The sequence below is a fragment of the Panthera uncia genome, chromosome A2, assembly GCF_023721935.1.
Source record: "Panthera uncia isolate 11264 chromosome A2, Puncia_PCG_1.0, whole genome shotgun sequence".
NCBI lineage: Eukaryota > Metazoa > Chordata > Mammalia > Carnivora > Felidae > Panthera > Panthera uncia.
Window position 1 is genome coordinate 23,210,801 of NC_064816.1, and position 23,115 is coordinate 23,233,915.

The following is a 23,115-nucleotide window of genomic DNA, read 5'->3' on the forward strand; positions in this document are numbered from 1 at the left end:
GAACAAAGATGTTCTGCTTAGGCCGAACAACGTGCAAACACCAATAACCATACAAACGGAATACACAGAGAGAATTTGCTCTATGATGTAGTGGGTTGGGATTTTCTTATATTTTTTAGACTGAAGAAGGCACTCTTTGAAAAAAACCTGGCAAGTCACAAACACTACTCTAGACAATACATTTTAGTTACAAATATTTAAGCAACATATTATTTAAAACCATATTCAGTCCACAATCAATATTTTCACGTCCCAAATAACTAGATAAAATATATGAAAAATATATTAAATGTGAATACAGAAATTAGATTTTCAGCCCCAAAGGGTACTAAAATCAAGTACATTTTTTTTCAGAAAAAAAAAAAAGCCTTAAAGGTCACTTTTCTAAATGACTAGAATGCTGGCATTTAGCCAAAGAAATTTAAACTGGGTGATACCTGCTGGAATATCCATCCCTGTTGGTGTGAATGGTGGATTTGGATGATCCATCCATCAGTCTAACTAAGATGCTTTATTTCTATTATATATTCCCTATATTACAGCTAACTAGCGCCTCCCTCTAAATTAGTTGATATGATCAATGTAGTCAAAAGTTTCAATAATTCTAAATAATTTTAATATTTCAAGAGTGATATACACACACACACACACACACATATATATATACTCTTTTAAAAAAGTTTTTTAACGTTTACTTATTATTGAGAGACAGAGTGACACAGAGCATGAGCAGGGGAGGGGTAGAGAGAGGGGGAGACACAGAATCCGAAGCAGGCTCCAGGCTCTGAGTTGTCAGCACAGAGAGCGACACGGGGCTTGAACTCACGAACTGCAAGATCATGACCTGAGCTGAAGTGGGTGGCCCAACCAACTGAGCCACCCAGGCGCCCCAAGAGTGATGTATACACACACACACACACACACACACACACACACACACACACACACACACTCTTTATAAAGTATGGATTCTTACACATCAAAAATATAAAAAAGAAAATAATAGTAATAGTTCAAATATCATATGCACATACACAAGATGTTCATCTCTGTAAACTTCTTATAATGATGCTAGAGAAAAAGTGTAGCTAAAAATGTTAATCACATCAGCTGAGACAATATTCAGAGAAAATGGAGAGAACAACGTTATACAAAGTAAAAATCATTTTAAGGAATACTATCTCAAGAGAAAGCCAAGACAAGTCGGATAGGCCATGCATGGGAAGAAGAGGAATCCTATAGACCAGGGCTTGGTCTGGATCATCATTTGCTTTGGAGGGTGGGAAGCATCTCCTGTGCATTGCAGGATGTTTAGCAGCACCCCTGGACACTACCCACCAGATGCTTGTAGCAATCCCCCTGCTGTGACAACCAAAACTATCCTCAGACATTGCCAAATGTTCCTGGGGTGGGAGGGTTGTAAAGTGTCTCCTGGTCGAGAACCCTGCCTCAGATTCACAGCCACCCTGGTTGCTGCTCCAACCCTTGGACGCCAGTCCAGTTCCTGGCTTCAGATGCAGAGTGAGCCTGCCTACACCGAGGTCAGACCTTAAAGTGAGCATCTCACAGCAAAGTGGAGCAGCTTCCCAGACCATGTCCTCTCGGACCAGGTGAGAAGTCTCCCAAATCACAAATACATTGGAACTCATCCAGGCAAGTTGCTTAGATGCCTCAGATCTTATTTTGAGATCTTGGTTCTGTAAGCCAGCTACCAAAACAAAGTGAAATTACTATGATAGCAAGCGTGGTGCAATCCTTTGAAAATGAAGCAGCAAAACAATCCAGTGGCTTAGAATGGTACATGAAGAATCTCATGGGGGAAAAGTAAAACAAAAGTAAACTGAAGATTATCACAATCTTTTTTCTAAATATAGCTTAACATACATATTAACATACATTTTTAACCAGAACTGATGTTGTATTTTATTAACTTAATTGGTTTCCTATTTTTTATCACATTAGTTACCTCATCTCTGTTGGTTGATAATGTATAAATACAGGCATCCTTTTGTGTCAACCTCAGGTAATTTGCTCATAGTAGAGTTTAGCTCTTAAAGTTAATGATCCCACTTGCCCCATGAGTGAGGCAGGATCACAAAACAGAAAAATATAAGAATAGTGGGGTGTTTAAGAATAGCTCCATCAGTTTCCTACTGGGTAGAGTCTGGACAAGTTACTCAAGTCACACAAGTTTAAACCAGTCTCCTCTTTTAAAAATAGGGATTGTGGTAGCACATATCTGCCATTAGGTTTGTCATAAGGACCCATAACCTAAGGATGCAAAGCCCTTAGCACAGTGTCTGGTGTATAGTAAGGGCTCAATGAATAGTAAATAATCCTTTTGTTATAAAAAATTATCATTTGCATGGTCATAATTAAAAATAACCATGAATGATCAATAATTCCATCTTATCACTCTATAGAATACCATGCCTCTAACAATCCAGTAAGTTAGAAGTGAGAACTAGAGGAGGAAGCATTAGTCTCTTTGCAGAGCAAGACAGTATACTTGATAAATGTCACATATTCTTTTTATTAAAAAGGAAAATGAAGCAAGAGTAGTTAAGTGCCCTTACTCAAGCCTTAATCCATTTTTACCTTGTCAGGGTAATGGAACCAAGGCTTGAGGTGTTAGATGTGGGTAGAGCAGAAGTAATTTCCTCATCCGTTTTATTATCCATGGGGTGGTTCCATCTTGCAGCCTACAGAGAACATTCTGTCCTGGGAACAATAAGTGAGTCTAACATTTCACTGGGGCAAAAGACTCCTAATAGCTAACAATATTCTTGGGCCAGGAGTGGATCTCAAAATGATTTCTCTTCTCCCAAGTTCTCATTCATTCAGAATTTGCTGATATAATTTATTCACCCAATGCATATTGATTGAGGACCATCACCTGCCAAGAATTCTGCAAAAAGCTGGAAGTATCTTGATGATCACGGTTGGGGCACTCAAGGAGATTAGCCATGGGAGGGAAGCCAACACTCACTAAAGGGATGCAGAATTTCAAACTGAGCCAAGAAATGGTTCTTTAAAAGTATAAAACCTCTCCCAGCCTGCAATGTCAGCAAAGACTTCCCAGTGTAAGTGACACAAGAACTGAGTGGAAATCTCAGGTGTAAAGCTTGGAACCACATTTCCCAGATTCCTTTTAGGGCAGGTTTGGTTAGATCCTACCAATGAGAGGCACCTGTATGAAATTTGGAGCTCTGCCCCAGGACTTTAAATCTCAACCAACAGTGTGATGTAAGGGAAGAGGGAGGAAGGTGAGAGGGCAGGCATCAACAGAGAAGACACCTGAACAGACACTCCTGGTTATGAGATCGTGGCACTCGCTCTTTTCTCTTAGTCTTCTACAGCTGTCCTGACTCTTGATCATTTCTAATCTTGTTCTACCAGCCAGACATTGGGGCTCTGGATATCCTTGCCATAAACTAACTCCTTTTTGCTCAAGGTAGCAGAATTAGCTTCTGCTGTTTGCATTCATCAAGCAGTTTGTTTCTGGTAATATGCCATGTTGCTCTCCACTGTACTTACATTTAGGATTATGCATGTCTATCTCCCCAACCAGACTATCAGCTTCCTGAGGACTAGAGACTATGTTATATCCCTTTGAGCCTCCAGGACCTAGAGTAGTGACTTACTGACGCATAGGAAACACTCAGTAAATGCAAAAATAATATGATTTTGCACGTGTTCAAAAAACAGGAGGCTTGCCAATAATAATATAAAAGTGCAACTGGATGTTTAAACACCAGGAAAAAGATCAATTGAGTCAAAAAGTGCTCCCTACTTTACACCAACATGGAAATCTCCATGTTCTATAATCATCTTCTCAGGTAATTGTTTTTTATTTTTTATTTTTAATAAACTTCATGAAGAAACCCAGTATGCTAATAACCATAGTCCTGTAGGGTCTTTACCTCTGAACTTATCATCATTCATAATTTTCACCACCACACTTCCAAATTGGTAGAATAAAGCTGCTGAAGTGGGCAGGTCCATAGATGCCACCCCTAGAAGCCAATTCCACTCACACCTCCCTGCCCTTTCCAACCCACAGGGCAATCCATGAAGCCCAGTAGGTAGCTACTGAACTTGGCTTCCAGAGAAATCACCATCTGTTTTTCTACCCCTAATAAATAAAGTACGTCTGCTCTATAAAGTGGGACTGAGCCCTAGAATTAAAATGGAGATAGAACTTTTGTCCAATTTAATGACTTTTTAAAAATTTCTTGGGTAGTAGGTTTATGTTGCATGAGCTACATAACAGTCTGAATTTGATCTGGGTCAAATAATGCTACCATGTCCTAAAATCCTGGACATTATACACTTTCCAAATGTACAATGTCATCAAGGTTTTATGACATTTCCTACAAAAACTCAATAGTCAGGTAGCACTTCATCAGTTGAAGTCTGAATTCAGGTATGAGAACAGAATGTTAAGCCTGCAGCTTGAAAACTATACTGCTCCTCTGACTTCAGCATCACAGCCATAAGGGGATGCTCCACTGAACAATTTTCATACATGCACATTTTTCCCCCTACTAAAAGAACTCTGTATCTGGGAATTATGGAGTGGAGGCAAATTGCAGTAGAACCAAAATCTATACTTGATGACTGCTGTGTTCCTACAAAAGCTTGCTCAGAGATATTCTGTCAACTGGGGTTCTCTGTTTCATCAACTTCACTTCCTTCCTCAAGTAAAAAAATGATTAGGGCATCGTGTCCATGCCTGCTGTCCAGACATGTGACCTGTTCACATGGCTTATGGAGGACATGAGATTTCTGAGACTCAGAGCTCTGAAGGCAAGGCTGACAGATACGAGGTGCAAGCCTAGCTTCGCCAGGTTAAACATGGCTATGAAAGGAGCATACCCATTTCTATTGGCATCAAAACACAGTGCTGGTTGCCAAAGAGTCTATAAGAAAGAAATATTAAGTAATACTATGTGTCTGACATTGACATAAGTTTATTATTTCTTCCATGCCAACACACCCTAATCCAAAGCTTACACTGTTCCAATCCAGACCTGCCCTAAAACAGCCAATTAGGCTGAATGTGGTCAAAACTCTGAGTCTTCAGTCCCAAAGACAATGTTTCATTGGCCCATTAGCTTCTGTATTATTTCCACATTTTGACTAGATTTCTGAATTGTGTGTATTACTTCTTGGGGATTATCTGTCCTTTACACTGCAGGTATATAGAATTCCTGCCCCTTCACTATGTTGCCAGTGGTGTTATTTCCTCCCCAAATGTGTTGGTAAACACTCAGTGAAAAAAAATGTAAAACTGAAGAACCTCTCCCAATACACATGAAATACTTCCTAATCCATTATCTACATGGTTTAAATAAGTGGGATTATGATCACGTTGCCCAAAGAAGTCATAATATACAATTGGCTTTGCTCAAGAACTTCCAAACCAGTTCCAAACCTTTGAGTCTGGCTTATGGAGCAAAGTATAAAATTTCGCAAACTGTGCCCATCAGCACATGTCTTTTGTCACTTATGCATTGAAAGTACCTTCCCAAAATCTTCATTCATAACATTAATGCCATTTATTCCTCAAGAATAAGAGTACTTAGTCTCAACTCCTGGTAAAACAAGGAACTGTGATGCTCTTCCTTGATTGACAGCTGGTATCATCATCATAAAACTTGAGGTCCATACACTTATTCTTTTAATTTGCACTAACCATTGTATTCTACTTTTCCAAAGACAAAAAAACAAAAAACAAAACAAACAAACAAACAAAAACAACCTTGCACCTATCTGGGTTGTCTACCTACCATAAGCTTCAGTGTCCTTCAGTTTCCTGGGTTAATAACTAACTATACCTGCCTCAAAGGATTATGATTAAGAGTAAGTAAAGAGTGCACATAACGAGCATAGCAAAATATCCAGCATACAGTGTTCAACATAAGTTCTATAAATGTTAGCTTTCGTCATCATTCACTCCTGGGAATTTTAAGTGAAAAGTTTTCTTTTGAATCCTTAGTACCTACTCTAAGAACTGCCACTCTGTCTCTCTGTTAGTCCCATCTGCCCTCAACGGCCCCATTGATTCAAGGGTCCTTGGTCATGTCTTCCAAGATCTCTTCTAAACATCTGTGTCAATTAGTTGGCACTGCAAAGAGGAGATCAAAACACCTGGGCCTTGTCTGTAAAGATTCTGACAGAAATAATTAATAATATAATCCATCAGATCACCAATACCTTGAGAGTGAGGATGGAAGCCACAGGGGATAGGGGTGGCTTCATGGGCATGTGACTTGTGTAACTGCACAGGTCCCCACACTCTGAAGGGCCCCAGACTTGGTTTTATGCTCATTCAGAAATTCTCTTTGAACAATTTTCATTCTGCACAAATTATGTAGGTGGCTGCAACTGGAGATTTTTTATCAGAATGGTATAAATTGTTTTATGTTTTAAAAGAACTACTCCAGCTTTTGTGTTAAGAAGAGCCTATAGGAAAGGTAAGGGTGAAAGCAGGAAAAACAGCTAGGATGCTGTTGATATAAACAAGGTGAGAGATGATAGTGGCAAATGACACCAGGAGGAGGGGCCAGTTAGAGTCCATTTGTCTGCAGCTGCAGCTGCAGTAGGGGTGTCCAGCAATATGCCTGTCTGCAGCAGTGTCCCGGCCAGCTGGCTTGTGCTGCCCACTGTCAGTTCCTGCCCAGTTTCCACGCTGGCTGCCTATTAATCTGACAGCCCTATGCCTTTCCAATATATCTTATTTTCTTAAAAGATCAGGTAGTCGTTTTCTCTTCTTGCCTGTTCTTTTCCGGGGGACAGTAGGGGACCCTATGTTCCCCAAACTGTACATAGTAGCAAATGGGAATTTTTTTAAAAAAATCAGGGTACATTCCCCAAATCTGGATCCCTACATGGAGAAAATGAGCTGCTGATGGTAAAACAGGAAAGAAGGGCCCTAGCTAGATCAAGCATCTTCTGTGTTAGCCCACTGTAGTCAGAACTTATTATATGTTCTCTGACAGACTGCAATTAAGTAATAGGTGTAAACATTACTCCCCCCAACAAATCCGTATGGGTTCAGTACGGTAAGAGCTACTAAAATTTACATAAATAAAAAATGCATCTAAAATACCTTCAAGACCCACAGAATACATTGTTCAACTCTTGGTAAGGAAAAAGAAAAAATTAACTTTTCAGACATTTTATTATTTTAGACATATATCTAAATTTGTACAATTATCCATATTTAAGCTGGAAACTATAAAAAGAATCATCTCTATTTATTTTTCAGACAAACAGAAAATTCATCAGTCCATGCTAAGAATGGCATGACACAACCACCAGTAAGTTAAGTGCCAGCATGTTAAGTTTATACTTCCTAACCTAAAACTCTAAAAAAAATAATTTCTTCTTTTCCATGTACTCAAAAATTTCTCTGAAATGACAAAACATGGATGATACCAATTTCCAGCCTGAATGGCTTATGTCAGCTCCTTACCTTCTTCTGAAGAACATTGATTTTTCTTTCCTTCACTTCTAACATATCTTTCATGTCTCGAATCTCTCCAGCCAGTGTCCCTTTCTCTTCTGTGAGGTCCTGCAGCTGTTTTGTTTTTTTATTGAGAAAAGACTCTTTCTCTTCCAGGCGTAATCTCAGTGCATCTACCTGAAGTCAGGAAAAAGAAAGAAGATTGTGGTTTTACACAGTGGTCATCAGTAACCAGGAGGCCCGGGGAGGGAACAGGGCAGCAGTGCATCTTCTCAGCACAGCATGGTCAAACCATTGCTCATGGGCACCTCAATGCCATGCATTTTAACAGCCTGTATCCACCTCAAAGTCCTGTCGTATGTGTATCTGAACTGTGACACTTTTTTTAATATAAGGTGTATATAAAATAAGGCATTATGAAATAGTAGTATGTCTCCCTGCTGTGAAACCATTAGCTAGAAAACAAAGCACATCACTATTCCATTGCACAGGGAAGGCACAACACTGCTTGTGCTCTGCAACATCCTCCAGGAATATGGAGAACATGATGAGCCATGCCACAGATGTCTGGAAGAAGACAAACATGTAGAGAACCACTCCTGAAGGAGAAAAATACAAGCTGCCAAGAGGAAGGAAATGCTACTGGAGGAAGGAAATGCTGTGGAGATGACCACTCTCCAGTGTTATGAAAGACTGCTTTCCAAACATGTAAGAAAAAAAAAAAGGCATACAAAAAATACCTATTTCTTCTACCTTAGCTCAAAAATTAGATTATTACAATTCCTGCTTTTCAAATGTCAGTAATAGACATAAGGAAACATAAACATTATTTTTAAACTTAACATTCCAATGACCATATGCAAAAAAGGTTCACATGGATAATGTGAGGTTTTGGGGTGATACAAAAATTTAATCCTCACCCTCCATACCAGGCATTTGATAGACAGTAGTTACATCAAAAATCAAGTAGTGATGGAAGCATGTTATTTAGAGATATCAAAATAACCAGGCAAAAGGAGTTGAAAACAGGTTGTCTTGGGGAAGGAAAAATGGGGTAGAGGTCTGCTGTATCTGTTCACAAATCTTGTTGAGTAGTTTTTTATACTATACTACCAGCAAGTAAAATTTGGATGAAAAAAAAAACACAAAAATTAAGGGAAAATGAGGTGAGAATACCATAATAAGCCAAAATAAATAGTTTTGTAAATACTGTCAAGACAGAGAATCAAAAGGCAACTTGGAACACTGGAAAGAGGACACTTTGGTTTTAGGTTGGATTCTGCTTCTATCCAGCTATGAGAATCAGGACAAATAACTCTCACTCCCCCCTCCCCACCCAGCCCTCCAGCCTCAGTTTCCCCATCCATAAAACAAAGAGGTTGGAACCCCCTAAGTATCTGACGTTTTATGATTTTAAAGGCAAGATCAGTCTTAGGTAGATCAGGGAAGAAATGATGATATTAGAGATTTTAAAAAGTTATCAGAGTAGAATCTCCTTTTCTTACCCCCTTCCAAAAAAGAAGCACCAAAGCTGTGTTTCTAAAGGTCAAAGGTGATGAGAGGTTGGTGAGTAGAGAGTTTCTCCAGTTTCTATCCCAGGGAGGTGGATGAAGCAGGGAGGTCTCCACAAGGGAAGGGGTGAAACAGTGCTTATAAAGCCCTGTTGGCAGAATGACCCTGACCACATTATGAGACAGGATGGACATTCTGTGACTGCACAGGGCAAAAACAGCAGATTCCTTAAATATCTGATAGTTGTGCTTCTTCTTACCTAGGGGCCATGGAAATCTAGCAGCTGGGATGTGAGAGGGATACTCATGTCCTAGGGATCTTCCCTTGACTAAAAGAAAATTCATGCCAGTTGCACTAAAGCTTCAGCATCCCAGATTCTCAAGATTGTTTAAACATCCCAGATTGTTTAAAGTCATCTCTTAATTCCCTTGCCTTTGGAGATGTGTCAAGTAAGAAATTGCTGAGGCTGAGGTCAGAGAGGTTTTTTCCTGCTTTCTCCTCTAGGGTTTTGAAGGTTTCCTGTTTCACATTCAGGTCCTTTATCCATTTTGAGTTTATTTTTGTGTATGGTGTAAGAAAGGGGAGGGTTGGTGATGGGTACTTAGGAGGGCACCTGTTGGGATGAGCACTGGGTGTTGTATGGAAACCAATTTGACAATACATTTCAAATTAAGACAATAAAATATAAAGTCATCTCCATCTACCAACCCAAAATAACATCAATAGTTCTCTTTGGGTTTTCACCCTATCTGGAAAAAAATGTGATTTTTAGTTTATACATAAAGGATGGCATTTGGTAGGTTCTTTGGAAATTGGCAGGACATGTTGAGCACTCCTGATTATAGTAGTGGCTATAAGGGGTCACATTCCATTGAAAAGATTTCCCACAGGCTGACTAGGATTCAGTGTGAATTTGAGAAGAAACTGTGGTCCTATGAGCCCTACATTCTAGCTATCAAACATGGATGGTCTGTATCTGGACTAGAGGAAATGTCTAACATTCAAAACTTTGACGTAAATAAATTACAATTTGGGAGGTAGTAACAGATGCTGGAAAGAGTTTAGAAAAAGAGACTCTGCACTGATGAATAATATGCTTAAAATTTACTGTGCCTTCTCACATGTGTGATCTATCAGTGCCCTGCCTCATCTTCCTGAACCTAGAAGAGACAAAACTCTGGCTGTAAGAATATCTCTCCTCCAAGAATAAAATAGAGACCAAGGATGGCCATGGTCAGCACACTGCTCGCAAACATCCAAATTCTACATGGCAGGAGGGAGCCTGTGCCAGCTAAGGTCTTCTGTTGGGAAGTTTATTTTCCATACACCCAAATGCATTTATTTAGCTTCAAAGGAATTTGAATCACGACCTTCAATCACTCCAGTCTATCCTCATAGCTTTGCAGTCTCCTGGAATCAAGAAACAAGGTTAAAGAGTCTTTTTTTAAAACAAAACTTTGACCTGAACTGTATCCAATTCTCAACCAACATTAGACCAGTTTGCAGTAAGCAAGTATGACATCATTTCTAAAATCAAATTTTAACTTCCAGATGGTACAAAACCACAAGCAGGCACAAAGGCCTCCTGATGCACAGAAGTTTAAATACAGGGACGATCGGGCAAGAAAGAATACAGTCTATCAAAAATTAGAATATGTACTTCCAAACTGGGTCCCCTTCACAAATATTCTGATTTCACTCAACAGTGTACATCATTTATAAAGGAATCAGAAAAGCCTTGAAGGTTAGATTATATTCCAACATCAGGTAGAGACATAAAAGTTAAAATGTTTGGGAATATGAAATACCTTTCTCTGCCTCTTCACTCAACACCAAATAATTTTAAGGGCCTTAACTCTCTCTCTTAAACTTTGGCAGTTGACTCAATAATAAAACTTGGCAAAGCAAAGAGCACCATCATTTCCCAGAAAAACAAAAGAAAATTAGAACTGTATGATATAGTCAATGCACAAAGACCCATAGGTTGAATTTCCAATTTTTACATATGACTTAACCGCATGGGAACTAGTCACCTAATGTTAAAACTAGGACAATCTTGGGGCGCCTGGGTGGCGCAGTCGGTTAAGCGTCCGACTTCAGCCAGGTCACGATCTCGCGGTCCGTGAGTTCGAGCCCCGCGTCGGGCTCTGGGCTGATGGCTCAGAGCCTGGAGCCTGTTTCCGATTCTGTGTCTCCCTCTCTCTGCCCCTCCCCCGTTCATGCTCTGTCTGTCTCTCTCTGTCCCAAAAATAAATTAAAAACGTTGAAAAAAAAAAAAAAAAAACTAGGACAATCTTTTCATTTTAGGAGAATTACTCATTTCCTTCTGATCCAGTTGTATGAATTATTTGTGTGTGTGTGTGTGTGTGTGTGTGTGTGTGTTAAGAGCATGTAACATATGAAAATTTAACCTTTTATCTGGCAATATAAAGCATGAAACATTTGTTATCACTTCAGTTCCAGTTAATAACTTGAAAGAAAAGGACCATGGCAATAAAATTGGCAAAAATTGCCAAAATCGGAGTTAAATATTATTAATCTTGATGTCAGCACCCAGGAATTATAACCAGTTCCAATGGTGAGGTATGTTTCTATACATAAGCCTCCCGACCTTTATGCTGTATTTTACATAGGTTTCAGAAACAGTTTCAATGTTGTGACAAAACACTAAGTGCTACTCGATGTGCCATAAATAATTTTTTAAAATCAAACGGTTCATTTCAATCTTAAAATGACTACAGCAACACTTGAGAAAATAAAAAAAAAAAAAGAAAGAAAACCCTTGAGAGAGAAAAAGGGTCCACTTGAAAATTTTCACAGATTAAATACTACTTACTTGACAACACTTCAGGAATTGAATAAACATGCTATCACAAAGAAAAACTTTAAAAGAAAATGAAACTGGAACACTCACAAAACTCCCAATACGGTTTTATTTCACATTCAAAACTTCGTTTGTTTGTTTTTCCTGATAGTAGACTTGGATGAAGGGTATATTTGAATTTGATTCAACTTGCAATCATTCAAATGGGGGACAGTTTCAAAGTTGAAAGTATGCATAATGTATACAGCCTCCGAAGACACAAACACTAAAAATAACCTAAAGCTTGCTGTGGTAGTAAGTACTAGTTCTCACTCACAATCCAATTCTCCTGTCCTTCCTGAATACAGGGAAGGTCTCCCTTCCCAGCCCCTTGCAGGAATATGGGTCTGTGTGTTTTATTCATGAAATGTAAACAGGAGTGACATATGTCAGTTCTCATCCATGCCAGCCCCACACTCTTTCCCTTCCTCAGAGATCTTGAAGGCTACATTTTCCAGATAGTGGAGTTACAAGATGGCAACCCCCCCATAAATCAGTATTCTCAGTGGACCACGAGAAGCAGGGTAACTCCCCATGTTCTGCTGCTCCAATTCTCAACCCTCAACATGGGTTGTTGGACTTACAATATGATGTGATATGATGTGTTGAACCACTCTGAAACGATTATAACTTCAACTGGTTTTGCTAGGGAATGGGCACCTTAAAACTAGAAAGGTTTGCTGGTCTTAGAGATTGCTATAAACCTAAAAGAAAAAGGACCAATATTCCTCCCTCTACTCCTTCTATGTGTCGGACCTCAAAATCTACTTTCCCCTATTCTTTCACCCCAAATCCAGAGAAGGGGAAAAAACGATGGAGAGCCAAGGACAGAGCTAAATGGAGCAAGTAGCAGAACCCTGGGGAGTGGACACTGAGGTCAAAGTTCAAGATCTTGGGAGCAGAAAGAAAGACTGAAGAGGAAGAGCCCCCTTAAGCCCAGTGGCTTGAACTTCCATCTGTACAGACAAGTGGCCCAAGTGGACAACTGTTTTGCAAAAGTCTCTGCACTGCAAATATGTATGTTCAAGTAACTTACGGTAATGGCCATGGACTTACCCACAGGCCTTCCAAACGTCAGGAATACAACAAAGGTGTTAGAAGCAAAATGAGGATAATAACAATACCTCCTTCATCAAGTTATTTGAGGATTAAATTAAATAACATGTAATGCACTTAGCACAATGCCTGGCACCTAGAAACACTCAATAAATCTTTGCTATTGTTATTATATTTTACTATTCTGCTTTCTACAATTTCTAACCCAGTGATTTATATACTGTAGGAATGCAATAAAGGTTGCTAATCAGCAGCCCTAGGAAAAGTAGAGACTCAGCAAATAAGATTCTGTGCTCCAGCATGTACCAGGGTGTTACACTGTCTGTCATTTACTTTAAAATATTCCAGCATACACTGTACGATATGTGTATGTGTGGAGGGGTCTATGGCTGGGTGGCTGGAGGGGTGTATTTCCCAAATGGGAATGAATTCTCCAGGGGTAGTTAATTAGCCTATGACAAACTTTAATTAAAAGCTGACATGCCAGAGTCAGCTACCAAAAGTGCCAAGATATTCTTTATATTTGATGAACACCTGAAATTTGGTCAATTAACATAATTGATGTGAGGATTGATTTTCCCTTGGAGATGTGAGTAGTGTTTGAGATGTGTGGATTGGTTAGAAATGCTGCCCAAGTACTCCTACTCTTCCAGGAACAAAATTTAAGATGGTGTGTCCAATGGAGAAATGATGTAAGTCACATCTGTAACTTTAAACTTTCTAGTAGCCATGTAAAAACAAGGAAAAATAAACAGATAAAATTACTTTTAATAATTGTTTAATTTGACCCACTATATCCAAAACATTATTTAAACTGTAATCAATACGAAAGATATTAATGAGGTATTATTATACATTCTTTTTTTTTTCTTTAAAATCCAACATCTATTTTACCCTTTCAGCAAATCTCAATTAGGACTAGCCACATTTCAGGTGCTCAATAGCCACATACAGTTCATAGCCACCATATTGGACAGTGCAGGACTATGAATCTAGTAAGCCCAAAAGTTTCAACCCTTAGATTTCAATCTCTGTTGCATATAAATGCTTCAGGGAGGATTCTGGCCCAACAGCAAGCAAGGCTGGCTGAGCTCTGCCCAGAAAATATCATCACATTGACCTAGCTAGTATAAACCCCTTTTGGCCTCAAAAGGACAGAGAGCTAGAACTTGAAGGAGCACTCTGAGAAGCTGTGATGTACTACCAGAAGGCAAAGTCATGGGGTAGGAATCCTATAGCCTTCCTTTCTCTCACCATCAGAGGTTATTGATCTTTACCAAAGAGAACCACACAATGGTCAATGACCTAACTGGCTTGGTGATTCTATTGACATAGTTTTTCTGCAGTTTTGTTAAAAAGAATTCAGAATAATCATTTCTTTTAAAAAATCTTTCACACTAATCCCTAATTATAGCAAAAGCCGCCTTTAAGAAAAAAAAAAATGTCCTTCAGCAGCCGCACTATCAAACACCAGCAATATAGATGAGGGTGTGTCCATCTCTTCTCCTATGCTTGGTCAGGTTATGCCCTTCTACTCTTGGATTTCCACAGCTATTTTTATTTCAGATTTCTTCTTTCTATAGGAGCTTTTAAAAAATCTACACTAACTATAATTACTTATTCATTCATTTAACAAATATAGAGAAGTGATTTTGTGTCAGGCACTGTTCTATGTTAGAGATACAACCTTTTAACAAGACCATCAGGTCTATGGCTTATTGAACCACATATTTGTGAAGTTGGGGGTAAGGTAGAGCAAACAAGTTATTACATCAATATAATTAGTAAACACAATTTTTAGGGTAAGTGGAAAGTAGTACAAATATAAAATCTAAAAGCTTATGTAAAATCTTTATAAAAAACTGGAATAACAAAAGGCTATTTTGTGGGTATTTGTGTTTATTGGTGAAAATGTATATGTGTGTATTTGTATGTATACAAAATAATAAAATTAATGATTTAATAAATATAAGCTATTGTAAATCAAACCTGGGCATGCAGTTTAGTATTCAGTAAAATGGTTTATTTAACCAATAGCTACGCTTTACTGTGCAATCTTGGAACACCAAATGGTCTTCACTGATCTTTAAATAAGTTGTGCTTTATACCTGTTCCACTACTTTCAAGATAATTTTGGATTTTAATAAATCTGGGTCTTTAAAAAAAGCCTTGTGATACTAATAAGTTATGAACAGATGAGGTATTTTCTCTTTTAAAAACTTATTTTCCAGCTTTGTCCATTAAAAAGGCTTAGAAAAAGTGACTGCCTCCATAGCAATAAGCACTCACCCAAAATGCCTAGACTGTGGTCTCTAAAAACCATACCTCACTAAAAGAAATCAGTTTCATTGTAGAAATGATTAATTTTATATCTGTGGCAAGGAACATACAAAGTGAATATAGAATAGTTTGTTGAATCAGAAAGCAAGGAAATTACTACAGATTAAATAGTCTTTTTATTGGCCAAGGATGGGACAATTGGATGATTGGTCGTATAAACAAACATCAGGGGGCAGGAGCAGAGTCTGGGGCTAGGTAGGGAGCTACACTAGTCAACCAATCAACCAGAGAGATAATAGCTGCCACAACAAGGATGGAGATGTGATGGAGAGGAAGACTGTGGCTGTGCTTGAGACATATTTTGAGATACAATCAAGAGGCAGCTGGCAGAACTGAGGGTTTGCATGTAGAGGGATGAAAGGAAGGGAAGAATCCAAAATAACTCCTGGGCTACTGGCTGGAGCAACTCTTTAAATAATGCAATTACTGCATCTGCAGGGAAAGACTGGGAAGTCTCAGATTTGAGGGGCAGGAAATCAAGAGGCTGGGATTAGGTTCTACATAGTTTGAGATGCAAGGAAACATCTAAAGGTAAATGACTATATAACTTGGAAGACCCTAAGACAATAGAACATGACTTGTAGTCTAACATACATGTAGATGAGCAGTCCTGTACTTATGTCAACATTCCTCCAGAAAACATGTACTGTACATTTACAGATTAACTCCTACTTAGATGCAGCTGAGACCAAGTTAATAAACACTTATAAAGAGATGACATCTATATAGTTGAAAACCAAGAGAAAACCCTTTCCTAAAAAGATCTCTGGGTGGCTTTTTTTTCTGAGTTTTATTTATAAGGTCTCTCTTCTCCACACAGTCATGAGTAACAAGAGACTTGATCATTTCTGTTATGCCCTTAAGTTCTTCAAGGCGACTAGCTAATGTCAATGATGTATTATTCTCCTATTGGTCACTGCAGTCAGTAGGTTAATACTCCCTGGGAGGAAAAAATGGGGTGGGGGGACGCCTATATGATCCACTTCTGTGGGCTGGCTTTCCTTTAGCAACCAAAAGCTTATACATTTGACCAAGGAAAAAACCTAGATTGTATTTTAAGATATTTAGATAGCACAAAATGAAACAATAATGGTTGTATTATAAAGTGCTTCATATTTTAAACTATACCTTTCTCTTAAATTATAAGTATGTTCCCTTATACAATTTCAACTCAAAAAATAAAATTCAGGGATATTTAGTATTGCATAACCACATGCTGTGCTTATAAAAGTTAAGTTACAATCACCAACTTGTTAATAACACAGTTGAGATTTTCAGGTTGTAAAGATGCATTTTGTCTTACCTACCTGTCACAAAATTATACCCAAGACCTACATACCACCTACTTGAAGAAAACAATGCTCAGTTAAGAGTGCTTCATATCACCTACATGGAAGAATTCATATCATATGCGGGTTAATAATCCAGCCAACTTTATAAAGCCTGTTTTCATACTTAAGTTTTTGGCTACTTCTTACACTAAAATTAGGTGGTTTTAAGTGACTAGTCCAAAGTTCAAAATTTAATGTTCAGTTCAGTTCCAGCAAATTTCTGAAAACACATGGGAATTGTAACTCATGTGTTAATACTTAAAGTTTTTGTTAATAAAACTTCCAACACTAACCTTACCTCACTGAACTTACCTCACTGGTTTTTATGCTCACTATAAAACTATAGCTGTCATAATATTTTTGAATTACTACAAAAGGAAGTAAGCCATTCCAAAGTCAATGTTATTTTGCAACATGATGATAGTTATAAATTCAAAATACTTAAAACCAATTTGCAAACCTATCAATCTTAGTAACTCCTAACATTTAAAAACCCCATCTTCAAAACATTTATTATTATCAAAAAAACAAGTTTAAGAAAATACCATGTATCATTCATATTGCATTTTCCCTTCAAGTGAGCACATTATATTTAAACATGAAGATACATTTTAACATAAAATTTTAAAATATTGGTTCTATTTAGATATGCCATGAACTTTCTAAATTATCACTGAAGCCCAAAGAACTTAAATCACTAATAATTTAGTACCAAGATTTAAGCAATAATTTTGTGATCTCAATTCAGTGCTTTTCAGTAAATCCAACTAAGTAATTTCCATCTGGATATGCTTAACATGTTTGTCAATAATTGACAAATTAAGAACTGTAGTCATTTTATTTAAAAGAGAATTAAATCCACATTTCAAAGTTTAAAGACTCAGACTCCAGGAGGATGGGCACTTGTGTTCAAGGATCCATGAATTTGCTACAAGAATTGTTTTATGTTGTCTTTTATTTTCAATGATTATCTCAAAAGCTAAAATGAACTTATTCTGAATCATGTAAATAACTCCTTATACCCAATAATTGTTAAGAGATTTCACTATCTGCCTTTGTGTTTACATTTAAGATTCCTCTGGGGTGAAGTGGAGAAAGCACAGAAGGGCTTCTTACTGCTCTTATATATTCCCTTCAAATCTTCACCATCAGACATCAAAGTGACCATGCAAACAAGAAGTTCATCAGAATTACAGAAACAACAATTGGCGAGGAAAGCAGGATATCACACAGTACACCACTATGCAGACCTCCTGAACTAGCATCTGAGTTATAGCAGTTGGCACCATATTTATATCAAGTATCAATTAATGTCCAGCAAACAATCCTTCTCTAGATAAAGTTAATAAATGTCATTAGTTTAAATTTTATAGGCTTTGGCATCATATTTCCATTTAGTGTATAATTTTGATTTGGCATCATAGTTCTGTAAGAGTTATAATTACCTTTGTGCCTAATTAAGTAGCATAAGTAACAATTATTACATTAAGAAATACTCAAAGTCTACAACATTCTTTTCATTTTTTCCTTTTAAAAGGAATTTCTTGGGGCGCCTGGGTGGCGCAGTCGGTTAAGCGTCCGACTTCAGCCAGGTCGCGATCTCGCGGTCCGTGAGTTCGAGCCCCGCGTCGGGCTCTGGGCTGATGGCTCGGAGCCTGGAGCCTGTTTCCGATTCTGTGTCTCCCTCTCTCTCTGCCCCTCCCCCGTTCATGCTCTGTCTCTCTCTGTCCCAAAAATAAATAAAAAACGTTGAAAAAAAAAATTAAAAGGAATTTCTTCCCAAATGTGAGACACACTGCTCTAAGTAAACAGTACTTGTTCTTTGAGATCCTCCTGGGTGTTGTGAAAATATTAAATGGAGGGAGTAGTGGAAGTGTGTTCCAAGATCAAGCCAAATGGGGAAATGTAGCTAGTTCTCCTGATTTTAGGCAGACATTAGCATACTAAAGTTCTGACATCCCATAACAAAGATCTTATACCTAACTCACCTTTTCCTACATCAATTTAGCCACAGAACCCATGTTTTTCTAAAACACATAATAATAATCTTCAGAAATGTTTTGGAAAAGGCACCTGGATGACTCAGTTGGTTGATTGTCTGACTTCAGCTCAGGTCATGATCTCATGGTTTGTGGGTTTGAGCCCCACATCCAGCTCTGTGCTGACAGCTTGGAGCCTGGAGCCTGCTTTGAATTCTGTGTCTCCCTCTCTCTCTCTCTGCCCTGCCCCCCTCACACACACACACACACACACACACTCTCTCTCTCTCTCTCTCAAAAATAATAAACAAGCATTAAAAAAAAAACAAATGTTTGTTCTTGAGTATGTTTCAGGCATCAAATTTTAAGGCATGGCATGGATATGAGGTGAAATGCAGACACACCACCGGATTAGATTCAGAAGGCACTGGTTCAGGGTCAACTAAATATTTTCAAGATGTGCTCTGTGACTCATACTGTTAGGTGATGCACCATAGTGTCTTATGCACTCCTCAGGGCTACCTGTGAGAGAGGTATTGTTTATAAGTAAAAACACTGAAGCTTTGAGGGCTTATAAGACTAACTCAGTAGACTGCATTAAAGTCCCATCTTCTGGTTCAAGATCCACTCCACTAGTCTGCCTCCAGGTTCATTTGTGGCTCTGCGGGCACCTGGAGATGGGGCCTTTGGGGAGGTCACTTGCTTCTCAGGGACTCAGCTACCTCCTCTAGCACAATTTTGCTCAATGGCCTCTAACGTCATCACCTACCTCAACTTTCATGATGTCTGAAAGCGAGTGATCCAGATATTAAAACATATTTATTAAAAATTTTTTTAATGTTTATTTATTTTTTTTAACGTTTTTATTTATTTATTTATTTTTATTTATTTATTTTTTTTTTTACGTTTTTATTTATTTTTGAGACAGAGAGAGACAGAGCATGAACAGGGGAGGGGCAGAGAGAGAGGGAGACACAGAATCGGAAGCAGGCTCCAGGCTCTGAGCCATCAGCAAAGAGCCCGACACGGGGCTCGAACTCACGGACTGCGAGATCGTGACCTAAGCCGAAGTCAGACGCTTAACTGACTGAGCCACCCAGGCGCCCCTAATGTTTATTTATTTTTGATAGAAGGAGAGCACAAGTGGGGGAGGGAAGACAGAGAGGGAGACATAGAATCCAACGTAGGCTCCAGGCTCTGAGCTGTCTGCACAGAGCCCAATGCAGGGCTTGAACTCATAAACCATGAGGATCATGACCTAAGCTGAAGTCAGATGCTTAACCAACTGAGCCACCCAGGCGCCCCTAAAACATATTTTAAAACTTTGGTAACTAAAAGAGTTTGGTATTGATGCAGAAAGAAAAGGAGGAAGTCACGTACTTAAGGACTTACAAAATAGAGTCACATACTTATGGAAATTTAGTATATGATAAATGCAAGATTTAGATTCAATAGAGAAAATATGGATTATTTAATTAATGACTGAAAACTATCCATTTACAAAAATAATAAAGGTAAAGCCTTACCTATCTCCTTATGACAAAAATAAACTCCTAATAAAGAATTAGATGTAAAAAAAATTAAACTATGAAAATTCTACCAAAAAATATGGGGCTCTTCTTATTTCTGAAATACAGTAGTCCCCTCTGGTCTGCAGGGATATGTTCCAAGAAACCCAATGGATGCCTGAAACCATGGATAGTACCAAATTTTATATATACTGTTTTTTCCCATCTCTCTCTCTCTCTCTCTCTCTCTCTCTATATATATATATATATATGGGAAAAAACATAGTATATATAAATATATATATATGGGAAAAGCATAGTATATATAAATATATGGGTATATATATACATACATCATACCTACATGCACATACATACCTATGATAAAGTTTAATTTATAAATTAGGCACAGTAAGAGATCAACAACAACTAATATTAAAATATAACAATTATAATATATAATAACACTTATGTCAGTGTGGTCTTTCTCCTCTCTCAAAATATCTTTTTCTATTATAATCACCCCCTCAGCTTATGATGACATGAGTTGATAAAATGCCTACATGGTAAGATGAAGTGAGGTGAATGATGCAGGCATTGTGACACAGCACTAAGCTACTATTGACTTTCTGATGTTATGTCAGAGGAGGATCATCTGCTTCCAAACAGCGGTTGACCCTAAGTAACTGAAACCACGAAAGCAAAACTGCAAATAAGCAGAGGGGTGGAGATGAATATCTATAGAAGTACTTTCTAAGCAAGAGAAAAAGTTTGAATACCATAAAAGATACACAAATAAGATTAAATACAAATTAAAATGTCTTCATGAAAAAAGGCAAAAGGCAAACTGTAGAAGATATCTGCAAAAGCCAAATGTAAAATGCAACATGGGTTCCAGTAGGTATAATACGTTTCCTTGGGAATAACAGAAGCAATATGTGCTTGTGTGTGCACAGAATATTTTTGGAAGAACACATGAGCAAATAAGTAAGAGTTTATTAAATGCCTACTACATGCTAAGTTATAGAAGTGATAAAAACAAGGATTAAATTAAGATTAGTCAATTCTACTTGTAAGCCAACTATAGTATCCCACTGACTGCTATGGGGACCTCAGAATAAGGTAAATCCAATCAGGTCCAGAGCTCCCAAAAAATCAACTGATCATTTGCCTTTCAAACTGACCTCTTATCATGGCAGAAATGCTGCAGTTAGAGGAACAGGCAAGGACAGTCTTTCCTGGAAGAATTATATATGGTGGTACATATTATAATTGCTATGACTATCTGTGTGTGTGTGTATACATATACATATACATATACATATACATATGTATATATGTATATGTATACATACATACATATATGTATATATACACACATATGTGTGTATATATATACATATATGTATGTATGTATACATATACATATGTATATATGTGTGTGTATATATATACACACACACACACACACACACATATACATATACACACACATATATATATACACATTGTTGGAAGGCAAGTTAAATAGTTACACACCGAGGCTCTTAAACTAGACTCCTCAAATTCAAATCTTAACCTTCCACTTATTCACCATAACTTAGAGAAAGACACAATCCCCCAAAACTTAAGTTTCCCAGTCCATAAAGTGAGGATAATAATTGTACTATTCTTTTTAAATTTTTTCTTAATGTTGATTTATTTTTGAGAGAGAGAGTGCAAGGGGAGAAGGGCAGAGAGAGAGGAGACACAGAATCTGAAGCAGGATCCAGGCTCCGAGCTGTTGGCACAGAGCCTGATGCGGGGCTCAAACCCATCAGCTATGAGATCATGACCTGAGCCAATGTCACATGCTTAACTGACTGAGCCCCCCAGATGCCTGGATAATAGTGCTGTTCTATAAGGTTTCACTGAATCATGACCTACAGGGTCATGCACTAAGAAATAAATAGAAACAATCAATGAAGAGTAGCTGCTGTTTAACAGTGAATGGTAATAATTTTAATTATTTAAATAATTATTTATTTTAATTAATAATAATTATTTAATTATTAATAATGTTTAACAGTGAATGGGTGATTACTAATCACCCATATATGATTAATAAATTTAGTCACTGGAGTGCTGTATGCTAATATTCTAGCAGCTATCATTAAAAGTTAATCATACTGACAAGAATTATGGGAACATTAGTTAACACCCTTATGTAGTTTCATGTGACCATCTAGCACTTTGGGACAGGTAGAGATGCTACCCTCCATTTTATAAGGCTTAAAGCCACACAGCTTGCAATGGCAAACCTGAGACTTGAGCCCACCCATGTCTATCAGACTCCAAAGGGCCTGCTCTGAAACTCATGCTCAGAAGGAGGAAAGCTGTAAATATGTGAACAGTATGAACGACAACCACAGGAATGAAGAGGAATATAGCATGAAGCCAAAAAAAAAAACAAAAGAAAAAAAGGTCATTGGTAAAATTATAGTATGTATTTTATCCTTTCTGATATATTGGTATTGGTAGGTATTGTTTATAGGTGAAAACACTGAGGCCTGAGGGGTCTCCAGGCTAACATGGTAGAACTACAATTTATAGATATATTTATGATATACTTATACTTTATATAATATATGCTTATATAAAGTATGTTTATGTATCATATATTATATTATATATAGTATATAATTATACATTAATTATATATAATATACCTTTACATGTAAATAATGATATAATATAAAATTAAAAGATATTATTTTGGGTGCCTGGGTAGCTTCAACAGCGAAGCAACTGACTCTTGATTTTGGCTCAGGTCATGATCTCACAGTTGGTGGGATCAAGCCCCACATTGGGCTCTGCGCCACTGATAGCATGGAGCCTGCTTCGTATTCTCTCTTTCCTCTCTCTCTGCACCTCTCCCCATGTACTTGGCTCTCTCTGTGTCAAAAATTAGTAAATAATTATTAAAAAAAAAATAAAATAAATAACAAAATAACATAAAATAAAATAAAATAAAATAAAATAAAATAAAATAAAATAAAATATAATATAATATAAT

The 23,115-nt window shown here is 37.6% G+C and overlaps 1 protein-coding gene across 1 annotated transcript in view; it reads right to left on the reverse strand.

The window, feature by feature from the left end:
* The window catches only part of ERC2 (ELKS/RAB6-interacting/CAST family member 2), a 728,571-nt gene that overhangs the window by 370,958 nt on the left and 334,498 nt on the right, over positions 1–23,115 (reverse strand). Inside the window, exon 6 of the mRNA XM_049640744.1 lies at positions 7,481–7,648. Within this exon, the coding sequence (XP_049496701.1) occupies positions 7,481–7,648 (168 nt within the window). The remainder of the gene's footprint in view (positions 1–7,480; positions 7,649–23,115) is intronic.